Genomic DNA, 19,767 nt, shown 5'->3' with positions numbered 1-19,767 from the left:
GATCGCTTTCTGGAACGGTTGTAAACTTTAGCTAAGACAATTTTAAAATCGACGTAAGTCTCTAAGATTGATTACCGCCGTCATATAGATGGAATATTGCTGAGTGCGGCGTTGAACATTCAGCCATTCAACACAGCGTATTGTTTCCTTATAGCGGTAGTTCCTGTTTAAAGCTTATGATTAAATACAAAGAGGAGGAAATATAGCTGCTTTGAGCAAAACTATTCATGAGGAAATAACCGACAATTGTTGTGAACAGAAATGTTTGGTCAATCATACTATGCAGCATAAATTCAATGGATCTGCAAACGTTTTCTTCGTGTTATGATAAACGACGACATTGTTAACATGAACCTACCTGGACATACAGTATTTTCCTGTTTTAGAACTATCACCTAGGACAACAATCTGTTACCTGTTTCATTTCTTGCCAACAAAACCCGTGAAGATTCGGGGTAAAATAGGTCTTCAGCAACCCATGCTTGTCGTAAAAGACGACTATGCTTGTCGTAAAAGGCGACTATGCTTGTCGTAAGAGGCGACTAACGGGATCGGGTGGTCAGGCTCGGTCACTTGGTTGATGCATGTCATCGTATCCAAATGGCGTACATCGGTGCTTATGATGTCAATCACTGGATTGTCTGGTCCGGATTCAATCATTTACAGACTGTCATTATACAGCTGGAATATTGCTGAGTGCGGCGATAAACAACAAACAAACAAATATCTGCTTTTTACTTATCGACAGGATTCCCCACATGGGTACAATGTGTGAAGCCCATTTGTGGTTTTCCCCCGCCGTGATATTGCTGGAATATTGCTAAAAGCGGCGTAAAACCATACTGACTGACTCACTCACTTATCGACATTCCAAATATTAGAACGGACTATAGATGAGTCTTTACTCCACCACCGCGAGTGACACGAGGATGGTCACGTGATATCGACGGAAGAAGCCGGATGTAGCGGTTCTTGGAAAGCCTTGTTTGACAAGGTCACGTGGGATCCTCCTCTCGCTTTGGACTGACAGGGATTTGAGACAAAGTATTCAGAGGTGAGATTAATGAATAATTACTGTTTGTTTTACCTGATTTATTGTTAACTGTAACTCTTTTGTTTGTTTGTTTGTTTGTTTACATAAAACGAAATAGTTTACATAGGATCACTTTTATTAAAAGAACTCATTCACAATGAATTGCATTGTAACTTATTGAAGTATTTGTGGACAAACAAACACACACACATTTGAGGAATGCAAGTTGTGATATGCTATCGGTGTCAAGGTAGTTTGCTAAATCTTTTTTTTGATTTGGGCATAAAAAGAGGGTATACAGTTTTTGAAATTGTAAGTTTAAAGCTTAAGGTAATACATTCAGAAAACCTCGGGGCAATTCCCTCGGTACAGACCCAATAGAGATTCCGGGCCTCGAGCAACGTATGTTGGTCGTCAGAGGCAATGTAATGGAGGGAGGCACGGGTGGCCTAGTCGTCTAAGGCGCCGCTGTTCGTTGTGCAGATTTGCGTCCCTTGGGTACGCCAGGAACCTAAGATCGTGGGTTCCAATACCGGTTGATCCCTATTACGTTTCTAGGTTTGTCAGCACCATACCCGTGCTCGTGGGTTTCACCAAAGCGGTAAACGTCTGAGACCTGCATCATTTCGGGCTGACACGCCGACAAGCCGACACGCCGCGATATAACTGGAATACTGTTCAAAGTGGCGTCAAACCCAACTCACTCACTCACTTAATGTGGTCAGGCTCGGTGATTTGGTTGCTTGCGTGACATCGTACCCCGGCAGAGTAGGTCGTTGTTCACAATATCAATCACTGGTTTATCTACTCTGATTGTCCAGATTCGGTTATTTACAGACCACCGTCATATAACGCGATTGCTGCGTTAAACAACAAACAAACAAACAAAGAGACTGATGTCTATGTTAAAGTGAGACCAGGTTCCACGGTCTACTTAGACTGGACTGGTCTCCTTTATGTTATACTATCATGTAAATAATGTAAAAAGTAATCTTAAATACGTAAACCAAAAAAAATGCACGAGAAAACCTCAACAATTTTATAATATTGTTACCAGAGGTTTTCAAGCATTCGGAACACAAAATGTAAGAGTAAAACATATAACTCTGATTTTTATTTCGTTATTTTTAATTTCATATCGGAACTGCGTCTAGTCTACTGTTGGGTCAAAAGGTGTTTTGTCCACTGTTTTGAGCTGATATATTGTCTATGTGTGTATAGGAAAAGCAAGTAACAGATTTATACGCTTCGTAAAGTTTGAGGAAGAAAAACAAAGTTGATCCTAAATTACGCGAATCACTTTCCAAGACTGCCATTCGGTCCGAATTTAGCGCTCGTTGAATACAACGTTATCTACATTTCCCCACCTGTTATCTACTTTTTAAATAGACAGGACTTGTGCATGGCAACGTGTATTCGTTGATCAAACAAAACCAGTTAAATTAATCTTTGACGTGCAAATACAAACATACATTGTACGCCAGTTACCCGGATATTATAGACTGTTTAGGAATGTGGAAATCTACACGAACATTTGCTGTGGGCGATAAAGATATGAAAACATGATCCGGTTATGTTTATTTTGACGAGAGCAGAACTCCACATCACCCTCTATTTACGTCACTCAATACCGAGGACCAATGATGGCTGTGTGTAGTATCGTCCGGTTGCAGGTTACGAAAATCGGCCTCCGTCTGTCTACCCCTGATGGTAGACAGGAGCCCAGTCAACGTCTTGCCGTGCGGTCCTCCACCTGCGTTATCCATACTGTGCAGCCATTGTCGCAGGAGTATGTAGACAGGAGCCCGGTCAACGTCTTGCCATGCGGTCCTCCATCTGCGTTATCCATACTGTGCAGCCATTGTCGCAGGGGTATGTAGACAGGAGCCCAGTCAACGTCTTGCCATGCGGTCCTCCACCTGCGTTATCCATACTGTGCAGCCATTGTCGCAGGAGTATGTAGACAGGAGCCCAGTCAACGTCTTGCCATGCGGTCCTCCACCTGCGTTATCCATACTGTGCAGCCATTGTCGCAGGAGTATGTAGACAGGAGCCCGGTCAACGTCTTGCCATGCGGTCCTCCACCTGCGTTATCCATACTGTGCAGCCATTGTCGCAGGAGTATGTAGACAGGAGCCCAGTCAACGTCTTGCCATGCGGTCCTCCACCTGCGTTATCCATACTGTGCAGCCATTGTCGCAGGAGTATGTAGACAGGAGCCCAGTCAACGTCTTGCCGTGCGGTCCTCCACATGCGTCATCCATACTGTGCAGCTATTGTCGCAGGGGTATGTAGACAGGAGCCCAGTCAACGTCTTGCCGTGCGGTCCACCACCTGCGTTATCCATACTGTGCAGCCATTGTCGCAGGGGTATGTAGACAGGAGCCCAGTCAACGTCTTGCCATGCGGTCTTCCACCTGCGTTATCCATACTGTGCAGCCATTGTCGCAGGAGTATGTAGACAGGAGCCCGGTCAACGTCTTGCCGTGCGGTCATTCTTGAGTTGTTATCCATACTCTGTAGACGCTCTGCCTGACCCCAGATCCTGATCCAACTTGTGTAGACAGAAGCCCAGCCTACGTCTTGCCGTGTGGTCCTTAAACAGTATTATCCATACTCTGTAGCCACTATGGCCGTCAGATGCTTACCCAACTATTGTCGCTGGAGTGTGTAGACAGAAGCCCAGTCAACGTCTTACCGTGCGGTCCTTCACCAGCGTTATCCATACTCTGTAGCCATTCTGGCCGTCAGATATTTCCCCAACAATTGTTGTGGGAATTAGTTCAGCAATGAGTGTCATCGTGGCTTTGTTGCTCAACCATTTCTTTAGCCTGCCCCGTCTTGGTTGTTATACAGTTGTAATGCAGCAGGATTAATATTGATCGCGGCATAAGACAACGTTCACTGACGCGGTACTATTGAGGAGACACGTGGCTCAGTGGGTTCAGGTGCTGGAATTCGCTGTACAGAGTTGCGTCCCTTTTTCGAGCAAGGATAAGTTGGTCGTGGGTTCAAATTTCGCATTCGAACCGTTTCTGGTCCTTGATCCGTCAGCACCGTACCAGACTGATGAACGTCTCGGACCTGCATCACTTCGGGCTTTCCTCTCACATGCACCAGACACGCCGTGACATAACTAGAATACTGTCCAAAGGGGCGTTAACCCCATCTCACTCACTACACCCTGGAATGTGCGCGTTGATCTCAGCATCACTACACTACGACCGCTTGCGTTGACATGTGGCGTAATAATAACAGTTAATGAAGCCTTGTTTCTGTGTACTTGTCTTTCCTTACAGCGATATGGAGTAGCTTATTGTTTATTATCATTGACTTTAGATGTAAGTGATGCCCTAAACACGCACAAATAGTTGTCTGGGGATCATCTGGCAACATGGCTACAAACTGTTCGCATGCGGGAAAAGAGTGAGTGAGTTGGGTTTATCGCCGCTGTTCACATTATTGCAGTTACATCACGAGATGCAGGTCTCAGACGTTTACCACTTCGGTGAAACCCACGAGCACGGGTATGGTGCTGACAAACCTAGAAACATAATCGGGGCGAACCGGGAATCGAACCCACAATCATAGGTTTCTGGCATGCCCAAGGGACGCAACTCTGGACAGCGAATGGCGGCGCCTTAGACAACTTGGCCCCCCGTGCCCCCCGCGAGAGAAAAGAAAAGCCGTTTGTTTTCAATTTGTGAGATACAGCAGTGATAGATTACAAATATTAGAAAACAAGACCCTAATCTAAGTATTTAAGGTATTTCTTAAGCTCACGGGGACCTTGGATATAATAAAAGTGCAACGCATGCAATTAACAGAGGAACCTAATTATCAGATAGTTAAAGGGGGTCTAGGTCTATGCAAACTGGCAGTCCCAACAAGTTACGTTCAGTCACCCAAACCTAGCTTTATTTGTCATATCATTCTCTTTAAGTTTGAATAAAGTCATCTAAAACTCAATTTCAGTATTTTCAAGTTGAAGTTGTATTGTGTATATAAATAGATCAGCTAATTATTACCTCGACGGTGTTCCGGGCTATAATATGTCCCCAGCATCCCATGCTGGTCGTAAGAGGCGACCAAATGGATCGGATGGTTGGTTGATCGGTGGCTTGGTTGATTGTGTGTTATCGTACCCGACAGCGTGGATCGTTGCTCACACTATCGATCACTGGTTTGTTTGCTCCAGACTCCCTTATTATTTTTTTATTACAGACTGACATCATGTAGTTGGAATATTGCTAAGTGCGGCGTTAAAAAACCCAAATATTTTTACCCTAAATGAGCAGAGAAAATGTCCTATTTTCATACTTAACACTAAATATGGCGACTAGAAATATACTCGAGTTGAGTTCCGAAAAAATGAAGTCTAGATCGAGAAAGACTCTTGGTCCCATGACTCAGTCTATTCATGAACGGTTCAAGGAGCAACAGGTCTTAATTATCAGTGACCCGGTGTATCTATGAAAGCTGTCACTCGACAAGGAAATCCAGAGTAATATCGCAGATAGCAGTATAGACATGCAGAAGCCAAGAATAGATAAGGGCGGCCATAGTTCGAAACGGGGCCGAATGCTAGATCGCAGATATAAAAATATTTAAGCCAAAAAGCTAGATCGCAAATATCAGTAGACGATATCAATAATACTAGTATTGAGCTGCTTGCTTACAAATGCGCTTGAAACTTAAAAAAAAAACCAAAACAGAATACTTACACAATGCGTAATTACACAATGTATTTTTTCAGATAGCGTACCTGTATTTACAGAGCTTGGTTTACTGGTCGAGTGTGGGCATCACATACATCTACTGCAGTGAATAATGCACAAAGTTGCCGTCCCTCGCTTGTTATACATTTTAACGAAATATCTCACGGTTGTGACCTTATGCAACACGCTGGGGACAGCACGGATGCAAGTTGTAAATCACACGAAACAGCATTTCAAGCACAGTTATTAAAAACGGTCCAGGCATTAGTTGCACAATAGGTCGGAACAAAGGTAGTAATACTATTTTGTATGTTAAAAATATATAGGATATTTCATGTGTCGAGTGAAATATCATGTTTCTCTCATCCCCCGCCACTCGTAAAAATTTCTCCTTTTCCCCGTCACGAGATGAGAGATACATGGTATTTCACACGACACATGAAATATTCTATTTATCACATACTTTTTGTGTAGTTGTCTACCAGAAAATTAAATCATTTCATTACAAATGTGAAACCTTAAAACGTAAATTCTCCCTACCTAACACGCAGGGACGGTTCACCACCCCTCGTACTTGCGACTTAAAAAGTAGTTTCGTGTTTGCAAAATCTTAAAAAATATAAACAAAAGTATCAAAAAATATTTAGGGTCACGAAAATTCTTTATCATACATTTAGATATGATTATATACAAAATCAACTTTAACAAAAAATATTCTTGAAAACTAGGAGGACGCTGTTGGAAGCGAAAGAATACACGCTGACAAGTAACAAAAATGGCACTTTGCCGAACGAAGAGTCTCGATTGACGAGTTAAATGAGAAATTTACAGTTTATAAGAAAACATTTTCGAGAGAAAAACAAACGGCAAGAAGTGATATTAACTCCATAAACGTCCATCTGTCATTATTTGGCTTTGTCAACGTGGACCTAACGTAAAAAGAACGTCAACAGTTTGTGTACGGGCAAGTCACTTACGACAAAGGGAGACAATTTAAGGGGAGGTAACTCTTTTATTAAAAAGTTCCGTCACACTTTTATGTTCACTGCAGTGAAAATATCACTTTTCTCAACTTCGGAAAATTCAGTCTTTCACTCTGATGTATATAATAAAAATATGAGAAAACTGTAAATGCCCAATGATTATTTCAAACGCCGGTTGTAATGGCCACACGTATTACTTACATTGCATGCTAGTTGTTTTGTACTGGCATGCTATCAATGCCAGTCTGGGTATTATGTCGCAAATTGCTACTACTACTACTACTACTACTACTACTACTACTACTATGGAGAGAGCGTCACGGGAAATGATAATATTATATTTCTTTAGAATAGGCCCGTATACAGCCTCGGACCTATCTAAGCCAACAAACCTGACCTTGTCCTTTTTTTATAAATCCAATGAAATCATTTATATCATTGTATTATCTGTCCCTTTTGAGACCAATGTGATTGACAAGATTCAGGAAAAACGTGTCACGCTTGCATCCCAAGTACCAAGTCGTCCGACTCCCCATTGTTCTCGGTGCCTCATGTTTGGTAACTCCCAATCTGTTGACTGACATTGTGAGAATACCCAGGTTTGCTACCAGGAATACAGCCCTTCTGACAATCTGGGTAATGCAGAAGGCTGCAGTGTTGGGGAGTCCTCCCTTTCTCCGGGTTCTGGGTGGGTTTGACTAGACAGCGCTTCCTGGGAGAAGTCCCATTCGCTGTCTGGGCTGCGTGTAGAGGGGACAAGGACCCTGAGCTGATGATCCTAACCAGCCCGACTGTACCGATCACCCGAACCCTCTTTGCTGCATTATAATAATAATAATAATGATAATGATGATGATGATGATGATGATAATAATAATAATAATAATAATGAAGAAACGTATTCAAGTATTATTATTTTTGAAAATGAATGAAATATTATGACCCACTTGCACCCAAGCTGTTCTGTGTTACACGTCCTTGCATACAGCCTACACAATCACTGAGACCTTTGTGGCCTTCACATCAAATTATGAAGTTAATCCACTGGAAAGAGGATGACCATTGACCCGATTGAATTGAAAAGTATCCGCTGAAGGGATACAACTCCACTTGAGCGTTACTATAATAACGAGGTGTAGGTTACCACAATGACTGCAGCATGATGCATCACGTTCTTTCATAGCCACGTCATGCACTGTGGCAAACAAAGACCTATGAACTTATCATGTAACTGAAGCTCTCCATTAACTCATGTTATCATGTAGAAGATATGACCTCTCTGGCTAAGTGGAGTCTGTGTCATCGCCTAATATTCGTCTTGTTAGTTTGTTGTTTAACGCCGCACTCAGCAATATTCCAGTTACAAGACGACGGTCTGTAAATAATCGTGTCTGGACCAGACAACCCAGTGATTGATATCATACGCATCGATCTACGCAATTTGAGTACGATGACATGCATCAATCAAGTCAGCAAGCCTGACCACCCAATCCCGTTAGACGCCTCTTACGACAAGCATGGGTTGCTGAAGATCACTTCTATAACCCTAATATTGGCATTCGCGTGAGTGAATGTTGCGTTTAGCATTCAGAAAAAATCCAGCTTCACCACGATGGGAATGTATTTTCGAGACAGGCCCGAGGGAGCAGGGCGTCCAGTGGGGCCAGTGCGTCCAGTGGGTCCTAATTATTATTTTTTTATCACTAAAGAGCGACAAGGAGTAGTTTGCTCCAATCCACTTCGCCAATTGGTCAACATCTACCACATCCTACAACAGTGGAATTAATGTACCGTATTTCCTCTATTAGACGCCCGGGCTTCTATTTATTTCGGACAAGCCTTTGACCCGGCGTCAATTAGAGGCCCTGGGTCTATTAGAGGCCCGGCTTCTATTAATACCCCCATTTCACTATGACCACGAATGTCCCGAATCGTCACGAAATGGAAATATTTTGTGTTCGTAGATATCCGTATATATATCTCAATCAATTGTATCAATTGTATCAATTGATTGACCCAGCGTCTATTAGAGGCCCGGCTTCTATTTTTTGCACTGAACAATTGACCCGGCTTCTATTAGATCTCCGGCTTCTATTAGATCTCCGGCGTCTAATAGAGGAAATACGGTAAATATATATATTTTTTTCTCGCTACGGCTTATACTTGTATGTCCTTTGGACTTTGACTTTCATTGTATTTGTGTAGGTGTGATCATGAGCCGCGTGTTTGTGAACTTTTGAAATGGTAATTGTTATATTCTTTGTCGGACATAGTGTAGTACTGTAACCGTCACCTCCCACAGTGAGGTTGAATCCCGTGTGTCGGGACATGGTGTAGTACTGTCACATCCCACAGTGAGGTTGAATCCCGTGTGTCGGGACGTGGTTGTTCGGCACGTGGTGTGTCAGTGAAGGTCACGTGACATGTATACGGGTTTCCACGACACAATGATCACACGCATGTACTCCTCGTACATATCTGCCCAGTCCCTCCATATCTCATTCATTGCAGAACTAATCAACTATGGATGTATCAAAGTGTCACACAGCCAATGCGCAGCTATTACCTCCATAGCCAGTGGACAGCTAATACAATATCACACATAGCCATTTGTCAGCTATTACCAAATCCTCGATAGCCAGTGGACAGCTAATACAATATCACACATAGCCATTTGTCAGCTATTACCAAGTCCTCCATAGCCAGTGGACAGCTAATACAATATCACACATAGCCATTTGTCAGCTATTACCAAATCCTCCATAGCCAGTGGACAGCTAATACAATATCACACATAGCCATTTGTCAGCTATTACCAAGTCCTCCATAGCCAGTGGACAGCTAATACAATATCACACATAGCCATTTGTCAGCTATTACCAAATCCTCCATAGCCAGTGGACAGCTAATACAATATCACACATAGCCATTTGTCAGCTATTACCAAGTCCTCCATAGCCAGTGGACAGCTAATACAATATCACACATAGCCATTTGTCAGCTATTACCAAGTCCTCCATAGCCAGTGGACAGCTAATACAATATCAGACATAGCCATTTGTCAGCTATTACAAAGTCCTCCATAGCCAGTGGACAGCTAATACAATATCACACATAGCCATTTGTCAGCTATTACAAAGTCCTCCATAGCCAGTGGACAGCTAATACAATATCACACATAGCCATTTGTCAGCTATTACCAAGTCCTCCATAGCCAGTGGACAGCTAATACAATATCACACATAGCCATTTGTCAGCTATTACCAAGTCCTCCATAGCCAGTGGACAGCTAATACAATATCAGACATAGCCATTTGTCAGCTATTACAAAGTCCTCCATAGCCAGTGGACAGCTAATACAATATCAGACATAGCCATTTGCAGCTATTACCAAGTCACACATAGCAAATAGCAAGCTATAACCAAGATTCTTACAGCCGATAATTAGGTATTACCAAGCCAGTGAAATAGTTTTTTTTAGTAAGTGATTCTACGCCACATTTAGCAATATTCCGGCAATACCACAGCGGGGGACACAAAAAATGGGCTTCACACATTGTACCCATGTTGGGAATCGAACCCGGGTCTTCGGCGTGACGAGCGCTTTAACCACTCAGCTACCCCACAGCCCAAAATAGTTCAACAGTGCTAAAAACAAATAGGAGGTGCGGGGTGATGTAGCAACAAATACATGTATAGTATTTCAAAAAGTCAAGGACTCTTTCTTTAAAGCGATTTTAGCGCTCCAATTGTTGTAAGCACATTTTAAAATATGGGAGTTAAGACCGCCTTAGCGCTAAGATCGATTTGTGTAACGGGGCCCTGAACTAAAATCCTTTCGCAGATAAACAGTTGAGCATATGCACATCCTGCACTCATCGCCGGGGTCTGATAAGGATGTTATTTAAGCAGCTATGCCTGGGACTATCCTCATTCCTGGAGCTCTACACTGCCTCCCCTGACATCCGGCCGTTCTATTAGCACAGCCAACCCGGGTGCATTTCTATATCAGTGAAGGGACCGATCAGTGAATATTCTGACAGGTCTGAGTGGGTCAGAGATTGTCCGTTGTTTGATTGTTTGTTTGTTGTTTAACTCGGCACTAAGCAATACACCTGCGTCCAGTGATTGACACTCTGAGCACTGATCCTGGCAATGACAATTGGGATACGACGACGTGCAATCAACCGAGTCACCAAGCCTGGTATAAGAAAAGCTAAAACAAACAACCCCAAAACCCAGAATTTTTTTTTTTTATACTATGAACCTGAATCTTTTTAAGTAAAACACCTTAAAACAACGTAATTTTTTAAGCATTATTTATTATTTTTTAAGAAATTTCCGGGACAATATATTCGTTTCGATAAAATCCCATATCATGAGCCTGAATGTATTAAAGAGAAACACCTGTAAACAGTGTAATTTTTGAAGCATAGTTATTTTTTTCAAGCAATTTCGGGGACAATACATGTTTTTTCGATAAAAGCCCGTATGCAATGGTCGGTTCCTTAGTTCGGTCTTACGACAAGGATAGGTTGCTGGGATCTATATTCTGCCGCAGACACCTCACGGGCGTGGGTGTAAAGACACGCTTGCTTGACCCATAACATCTCTTTCTGATTTCAACACAACAGTGTATAACGAAGTGTAAGGCTACGTAGATAAATAAGCGTTTCTCCGACACATTTTTCTCATCATTTTCGAGAGAGCTAGAACTTTATATATATTTTTATTGAAAACAAAACGATGAGGGAGGAACTCTGTATTTATATTTTTCACCCAAAATACCAAGAAACAATTGGACAATTCTTTTTATACAATCTGAAAATGTTTAAAGTAGACTTAATTTATGGATAAATGATAAATAATTTATGAAAATGTTTGTGTTCATTTCATGGATAACCGAGTCTGCTTCATATGAAGCGCGAAAATTTGATTTGTATTTTGTTTTTGACAATAATTATGACGAGCAGGATTTATAGTGACTCGTTAAAGCCCGGGAAACATTTATATTTTTGACTTTGTGTTATCTGGAAGAGTAGAGATACGTCCAGGGTATCAGCTGTTGATTTCAGAACATGTGTGCGGCATATGAATCACACCAGGAGGCGGTGTCAGGCAAACACGTACCGATTACACAATATTAAATGGGTAACGACATAAAGTTAAAGTTCTCAGTCTAACAACATCGGATGAGTCATGCACTGTAAGAAAGGCAGAACGAAAACCGATTTTCTAATAGACACACAGGCACCCTACCCCATCCCTCAACCACCACCCCACCCCAGTAACGCTGATGTGACTCACTTATTGTGCCTCCAGGGTAATCACCACGCGCAACACAACGCCATCCGCCCCTTTGACACACATCTGGCGTTCCAACGTCGTTGTACGTATCTTTGACAACATAACGTTCGGTTGGTTAATTGTTTACATTTAGTTACTCTTGACACACACACACACACACACACACACACACACACACACACACACACACACACACTCCTCAGTCATCTTCAACATCTGCCTCAAGAAATATAAAAAGATATGGTTGCAAGACTTGTTAAAAAAAATATATACTTCATGGTCAGCCCCTAAGTCAATCGGTTTGGACAATTTGCAATTTCAGAAATATATTTTCTGGTTAATACGGAGCCTCCTTCAAGTATTACTGACTTGCTAAATCCTGACCCGCAACAGTATCTCCAAGTTATGATACCGAGCTCGTGACGATCCAGTGTAGCTGTTTATCACACGAACGTGCACGTCACAATCATACGGGACCGGGTTTAAAGTCGAAGATACTCCCAGCTGATATTACAACACAACACCACCCTATTGCGATATACCCTATACCTATACGATATCATATACCCCGGTTTTATTGTCCAGACACACATTACTTGGAGACTGTAAAGGTAGGTACTTTATTGTAAAAGAGAAAATCAAGGCCGTAGTCAATTTGTTGTGTTCGTGCGCTGTGTTCAGAAAATGATAAGTACGATGCTTTTATTGTTCTGGATTAAAACCATTGTCGTTAAAACCGGAGTAGTCGCGGTAATGTGTCATAAGGGAAAACAGTAGATTTGCTTATGCCATTGCTCAAGGCGTTGAACGGTCGATAGTTTTACTTGAAGTTAAGATCTTAATTATTTTATTTGTACAAGGAGTTCGCTATCTGCTGAAGTATTATATACTTAACGTTCGGAAACAAGCAAGCTATTCATTAGTAAAGACACGAGAATTCCATTTTCGTTTTTGTTTCGCGTCTACTGAGATCTACATTTAATCCCCTTGGGATTGGTGTTGGGTCTGTTTTTTCCCCCGAAAGATATATTCTGAGAAAAACTTGCAATTAACATTTTTTTCTAACGAAATTAACTAACATATATAAATTGCCACATGTAATCAGGGATTTTTAATATTTATGTGCGCAAAATGTAGTTGTCATTTAGAGAAAGACATAATAGTTTATCTCGAACGAACGTTCCAGCCTTGTTTACACGCATTGGAATGCTTGTCGTAAAAGGCGACTAACGGGATCGGGTGGTCAGGCTCGCTGACTTGGTTGATGCATGTCATCGATCCCAATTGCGTGGATCGATGCTCATGCTGTCAATCACTGGATTGTCTGGTCCAGACTCGATTATTTTACAGACCGCCGTCATATAGCTGGAATATTGCTGAGTGCGGCGTTAAACAACAAACAAACAAACAAACAAACAAACACGCGTTGGAGCACATTAAAAATAAATAGATTTGCTCATGCTATTTCTGAAGGTGTTGTACAACCCATAGTTTGATTGACTTGGGCGTGTTTTATCTGATCTGAGTGGTAAGGCCTTGATGAAATATTATTATATCATACATTTAAAAAATATGATTAAGAACGTCTACAAATTTTTCAATTGTGTTGTTGATTTTTTTTTTCAAATGAAAAAAACCACACCAAATGATTATTTTGTGGCAGACTGATTGACAAGGACAAAAGTTGACAGTCAATTTGGCCCGTGTTACTAGTGCCCTGTGACAGATAACGATAAGACTCAAGCCGTGACAGTTTTGTCGCAACAGCTTTAGCGTGCAGGGTCTTGACATTTCATACCATCAGAACCTTTAACCTTAGACTATAGTCTTTATCAAATTCTTGGTCTTGTTTGCATGTTTGTTGTTTAACGTCGTACTCAATATTCCTGCTTTCTGACGGCGGTTGTAAAAAATCGAGTCTTGACCAAACATTCCAGTGACTGACATCATGAGCATCGATCTACGCCATTCGGATGATGTGATGAACAGAGTCAGCGAGCCTGACCACTCGATCCCGTTAGTCTCATCTTACGACAAGCATGGTTTGCTGTTGTTTGTTGTTTAACGCCGCACTCAGCAATATTCCAGATATATGACGGCGGTCTGTAAATAATCGAGTCTGGACCAGACAATCCAGTGATTGACATCATGAGCATCGATCCACGTTATTGGGATACGCTGACATTCATCAACCAAGTCAGCGAGCCTGACCACCCGATCCCATTTGTCGCCTCTTACGACAAGCATAGTCGCCTTTCACGGCAAGCATGGGTTGCTGAAGACCTATTTTAACCCGGATCTTCACGGGTCGCACGGTTTGCTGAAGACCAATTCTGACCAATGCATGTAAGAGGCGACTAACGGGATCGACACGGCTAAGGGAAGTAACTCTGTACGATCTTGTACCACTGAGTCACTCCTGCCCGGTGAGGGCGTTAAGTTGCTCAGAAAGGTAACTCATTTTGAGAGAGATTATCCTTAATTTCAAAATGCGATATTTTATTAAAATATTTATTGCAGATGGCACAACCTCCCCCCTACGGCGACAAGGGTAATTTTGGTAACCCTGGGTATGGACCGCAACAGTACCCCCCACCCCAGGCCGGCTACCCCCCACAGCCACAGTATGCGCCACAGCCAGTCGGGTATGCGCCACAGCCAGCCGGGTATGCCCCACAGGTAGGATGAAAGTTCTGACAGTGATTGCTTAGCATGCGCTAATCAGAGGTATCAAATCACGACCGTGTCAATTACATGACAAACAGACTAGGTCATCCTATTGCTGACACACTGCCCACGTGACATGTATATACAAGCTACGTAAACGTGACTACATATAATTCTAACAAAATACATTTGAAAAGGTCAGTTACGTCTGTAAATGTAACTTTTGAAACGGGGATTTAAAATTAATTCTTCAATTTGAAACCTTGACTGCGTTTGTGAATCCAATTGGTACACTATCTGACTATATTAGGACTCGTACTGTAGGAGTGTTTGTTTGTTAGTTGTTTAACGCCCGCACTGTAAACACTATTCCAGCTATAGGGCGGCGGTGTGTAAATAACCGAGTCTAGATCAGACAATCCAGTGATTGACATCATGAGCATCAATTTACGCATTTGGGATACGATGACATACATCAACCAAGTCAGCGAGCCTGACCACCCGATCCCGTTAGTCGCTTCTTGAAAACTGAAGAACAATTCTTACCCGGATGTACACGGGGCACTGTAGGGGTGAGCGAGTTAAGTTTCTGAAGCTGCATGTAGCAATACTCCAGCCATTACGGCGGCCTGAAAACCCCTAGATCAGATAAACAAGCGACAAACAGCATGAGCAATAGGCGTGTAACGATATATCGAACTATCAATTGTTTGCTCTACGGCTGTACTATACCTATAGAAATTTAATAACTTCATATTAGAGATATTTGCCTTTTGATAGAGAGGCGACAGGGGGCAAAAGGATAACTTTGACAGTGTCAGCAATATTTTATACATTCATATTACATTGATTAATACCTTGATCAAGCCTTAAATTGTTTTAATACTATTGCATTTAATACTGGCGTGAGTCCTATTGCAATATAATCGCAATGAGAAACTAGTCCAATCTCCACAGGGACACATGTCTGCTAGTTAATGAGGAGCACTACCAAACTACGATCTCACAGGTGCTCCCTGGAGTGAATCCTATTAAAGCTGTGTGGCTATACATATGTAAAGTAGACACAATTGATGGATAACAACTTCTTTAATACTGTCAAGGCGACGTTTCGGTATAGATCCTTATACCGTTGTAAAGCTTGACAACGGTATAAGGATCTATTCCGAAACGTCGCCTTTACAGTATTGATGAAGTTGTTATCCAGAAAATTGTGTTCACTTTGTCATCCTTCAACTTTTAAGTAATGCCTATCAAGTAATTTATACATGTGTAGTTTGTGAGATATTTGTTTGTAGACATTATGCAATCATAACCAAATTACCAAAGCAGTAACAGCAGTAATAATAATAATAATAATAATAATAATAATAATAATAATAATAATAATCCTTTCCAGCCGCAGATGATGGGACAACAGTCTTCTACCAACGTGGTTGTTGTTGGCGGTCAGCCCCAGCAGACAGTTATTGTAGAACGGTGAGAGTTATCCCCCGTAGTTACTCTGCATCTAATAGATAGCCGATCGGTCTTGGGGCTTTTAGAACCAATCTTATCATTCACATATTAATCATCTAATGACTGTTTATCTACTTCGTAAACAAACGGAAAATCCTCTACGGTGTGTTTTTGTCTACCTTGTTATGCCTTGTTTGAATACCAGAATACCTGAAATGAATTATTATTCCTGCGGAATCACAACTGTTAGTCTCGAAAAAAAATGAAGGGATTTCTGACCATGAAACGAAACTAGTATACACTGATGGGGGTATTTCTCTAAATTGTGTGCTCAGTCTTCGCGACAAAACATCTACACACAAGATATTTATGATCCGTAACTTCTTTGTTCAGTATACATATCTGTATTCATATAATTACATGCCTACCAGACCCGTGAAGATCCGGGGTAGAATAAGTCTTCAGCAACCCATGCTTGCCGTAAAAGGCGACTAACGGGATCGAGTAGTCAGGCTCGCTGACACACAGTCCAACATGCCTACCATGTAACAATCCTTTGTCACCATGCATGTAGGTTTGGCAGGACAGGACAGGGCCTTGTCTGTTTAAACTCGGAATCTGACACCGGATTGGCTCAAACGTTAATATTCGTTGTTCCGGGCAGCTTCTAGTGTAACTGGGGCGGTTTGGTAGCCTAGTGGTTAAAGTGTTCGCTCGTCACGCCGAAGATCCGGGTTCGATTCCCGAGATGGGTACAATGTGTGAAGCCCATTGCTGGTGTTCCCCGCTGTGATATTGCTGGAATATTGCTTAAAGCGGCGTAAAACCATACTCACTCACTCACTCTAGTGTAACTGTCCCAAGGTCCTACTGATCGAGGGTTCGAATCTCAGGTTTCGACCCGATTATTTTTATTAAGGCGGTCACCGTGCTCAGGGGTTTTACTAAAGGGGTATACGACCTGTATCACTCGAGGCTTCCCTCGACACACCCCAAATAACTGACATGCTGTTCTGAGCGGCGTTAAACCTATCTCACTCACTCATCCTCTGTAGTGTTCAAACGGAAGCGGGGCACGGGTGGCCCAGTCGTTTAAGGCGCCGCGATTCGCTTTGCAGAGTTGCGTCCCTTGGGCATTCCAGAAACCTATGATTGTGGGTTCGAATCCCAGTTCGCCCCGATTATGTTTCTAGGTTTGTCAGCACCATACCCGTGCTCGGGGGTAAGCGGTAAACGTCTGAGACCTGCATCACTTCGGGCTTTCCTCCCACATTAAGCTGACACGCCGCGATCTAACTGGAATACTGTTAAAAAGCGGCGTTAAACCCAACTCACTCACTCACTCACTCAAACGACAGGATTGGTTTAGTCCCTGTGAACTAACACGTGTCCCACTGTCTGGGTAACGCATATTATGTGTCTGTTTCAGCCAAGGGGTGAACCACGTGCTTCACTGCATAATATCCCTCTTCTTCTGGCCCTGGGTGATTGTCTGGATCATTCTGGTTAGTTGACCTCCACTGTTATTCATGGGAATCTACTCCTTTTAAACAACCCGACGTCTTCTTTCCCAATAGTTTACAATACCCTTGGAGTGACAGGACCTGTATTGATTTGATAAGTCATCGTTGGACGGTACATGTTCGGTACTTTGTGGGAATAAGAATTAAAATCAACTTCGACGGGTTGGTAGATTAACAATATTTTGTTACACCTTTATACAAACTGAGTAATTTTGACACACAAATTAAATTTAAATCTACTACATTGAATAAATGCAACGACGTGTAGTGTTTTTTAGACCAATTATAGACCAATTTCAGACACCACCCCACCCTACACACTCTCACACCCACACACTCTCACACCCACACACACAAAACACCCTGTTCTCCTCTGTGTTTTACCCTATTAATTTCTAGTATCCGAAGTATTATATTTCCGGAATTCACATATTTTCCTCGTTGACATTTGGCGTTCTTATTTTCTTTTCTCTTTTTGTTGACTTTCAACCAAACTTGTTTAAAGTTCAGGGTTTATCAACCGGGACAACACAATACATCAAGACATGACCATAAATACTCACCTTTTCCCCATGGTTTAAAACGCATCAACTCATTTAATCCACCGCATCACGCTCGATGCATTCATAGTTTGAATGAAAGGTTGCTTTTCATAATTCAACAATTCGTCGGTTTTAATATAGTTCCTATTCAAGAAAAGTTCCTATTCATTTATATCGTTAAAATATTATCGGGCATATTGTTCCCCTCTAACATTTTCTAGTATCCGAAATATGATATTTCCTGAATTCACATATTTTCCTCGTTTACAGTGTATTCATAATATGACATTTGACGTCCTGTTTTTCAGTGCATTACGGATAACTGAGCACCGTCACAACGCCAGCAACGATTAAGATATCAGAAGAAGAAACTGACCTTTAATAACATATGACAAATCTATGTTTTGTAAACCATTCATCCTTCATTGAACACTGGTGAATTGAAGCTGAGCGGGAATACGTTCCACTTCCCTAATAAAGATCGTTAGTCAGTGGGCAGTGTAATACGATTCAAATATCTTACCAACATTTCGTTTCAGCTGTTATAGTAACTGTTGGTCAAACAATTCCCCAATCGTGTAAGGTATCACCGAAAAAACACTCAGCAAACGTTTTCGGACAACAATAGAACACTGAATTGCAAATTAGTAGGGAAACGGTTCATAACATATATATATATATATATATATATATAAAAGCAACTTATTGAACATATCAATAATCATCGTTGCGTGATTTTCTATATTTTTTTTCTCGATTAAACGGCCGGGCGTTTGTTTCTTTCAGACCCTTTTTAACAGACGGTGATAATAATGGGGAGCATTCCGAGCATAAAAACTATCTGTTTAATTGAGATGCCGGCGTTTATTATGTACGGTAACTCTCGTGTAGTCAATGAACAGCACCTGTTGTCATGAGACTCAGCATGTATTAGTAGTTTTACACTTTAAATTTGAAGAGATATCATCTGCATCTTCATCAACTACGAATCATATCGATGTTATTATTTTTAGTTTTATTTTTTATACGGATATATCATTATCATACGTGACTTACAATCTTGCAATATGATGACATATGTCAAGCATTTTAAAAAAACCCTTCCAAGTCGTTTGATTGATTTGTTGATGTAAAGATATTTCTGAATGAATAAAGAGATTTTGTTAAATTTGTATTTTGCGTTTTTTATGTTGGATGGTAGTGTGGCGTGTTATTTTGCTGTTGTTAGCGGTATCAATGCATTATATGTTTAGAATTATCTCCCTTGAATACACGAAGGGAGACCACCCAAAGTTACAAGTTTTATGTTGGAGCCTGCAAGTAGAAGTGGATGCATTTGATACCACTGAATTGTATGTTCGAACATTATTTATCTATCATCAGTTGTATTTTGTTATCAATAATTATTTATAAAACTGGCTAAGTAACACCACCGTTGAAATATTTGAAATTGAAAGAGGAGACGTTACGACGTCACCTGGGCCTAGATTTTCGAAACGATCGTAGCCCTAAAATTATCGTAAATTTGTCGTATGG

General features: G+C 41.5%; 1 protein-coding gene across 2 annotated transcripts; it reads left to right on the top strand.

Annotated features, from left to right (window-relative positions):
- The first annotated feature begins 941 nt into the window (after positions 1-941).
- LOC139447398 (uncharacterized) lies at positions 942-19,399 on the top strand. 2 transcript variants are annotated; one of them, XM_071228726.1, is made up of 5 exons: positions 942-1,054; positions 14,562-14,720; positions 16,108-16,187; positions 17,596-17,671; positions 18,540-19,399. In XM_071228726.1, exons 2-5 carry the CDS (start codon positions 14,562-14,564, stop codon positions 18,555-18,557), a joined length of 333 nt encoding a protein of 110 aa, XP_071084827.1. In that variant the 5' UTR covers positions 942-1,054; the 3' UTR covers positions 18,558-19,399. The 2 variants fall into 2 exon arrangements, with proteins under 2 accessions (XP_071084827.1, XP_071084828.1); XM_071228727.1 differs by lacking the exon at positions 942-1,054 and adding an exon at positions 12,504-12,652.
- Positions 19,400-19,767: the final 368 nt, after the last annotated feature.

The sequence above is a fragment of the Haliotis cracherodii genome, unplaced genomic scaffold (genome assembly GCF_022045235.1).
Source record: "Haliotis cracherodii isolate W230 unplaced genomic scaffold, xgHalCrac1.p SCAF_7, whole genome shotgun sequence".
In the NCBI taxonomy this organism is placed as follows: Eukaryota; Metazoa; Mollusca; class Gastropoda; order Lepetellida; family Haliotidae; genus Haliotis; species Haliotis cracherodii.
Note: the sequence above shows the minus strand (reverse complement) of the source record. Positions and strands in the feature narration are given on the sequence as shown.

Bases quoted from the DNA above. Each gene is read 5' to 3' on its own strand.
- LOC139447398 (XM_071228726.1), top strand. From the start codon at position 14,562: ATGGCACAACCTCCCCCCTACGGCGACAAGGGTAATTTTGGTAACCCT. The intron at 14,721-16,107 runs GTAGGATGAAAG...AATCCTTTCCAG, and splicing joins CAGCCGGGTATGCCCCACAG to CCGCAGATGATGGGACAACA. The intron at 16,188-17,595 runs GTGAGAGTTATC...TGTCTGTTTCAG, and splicing joins CAGACAGTTATTGTAGAACG to CCAAGGGGTGAACCACGTGC.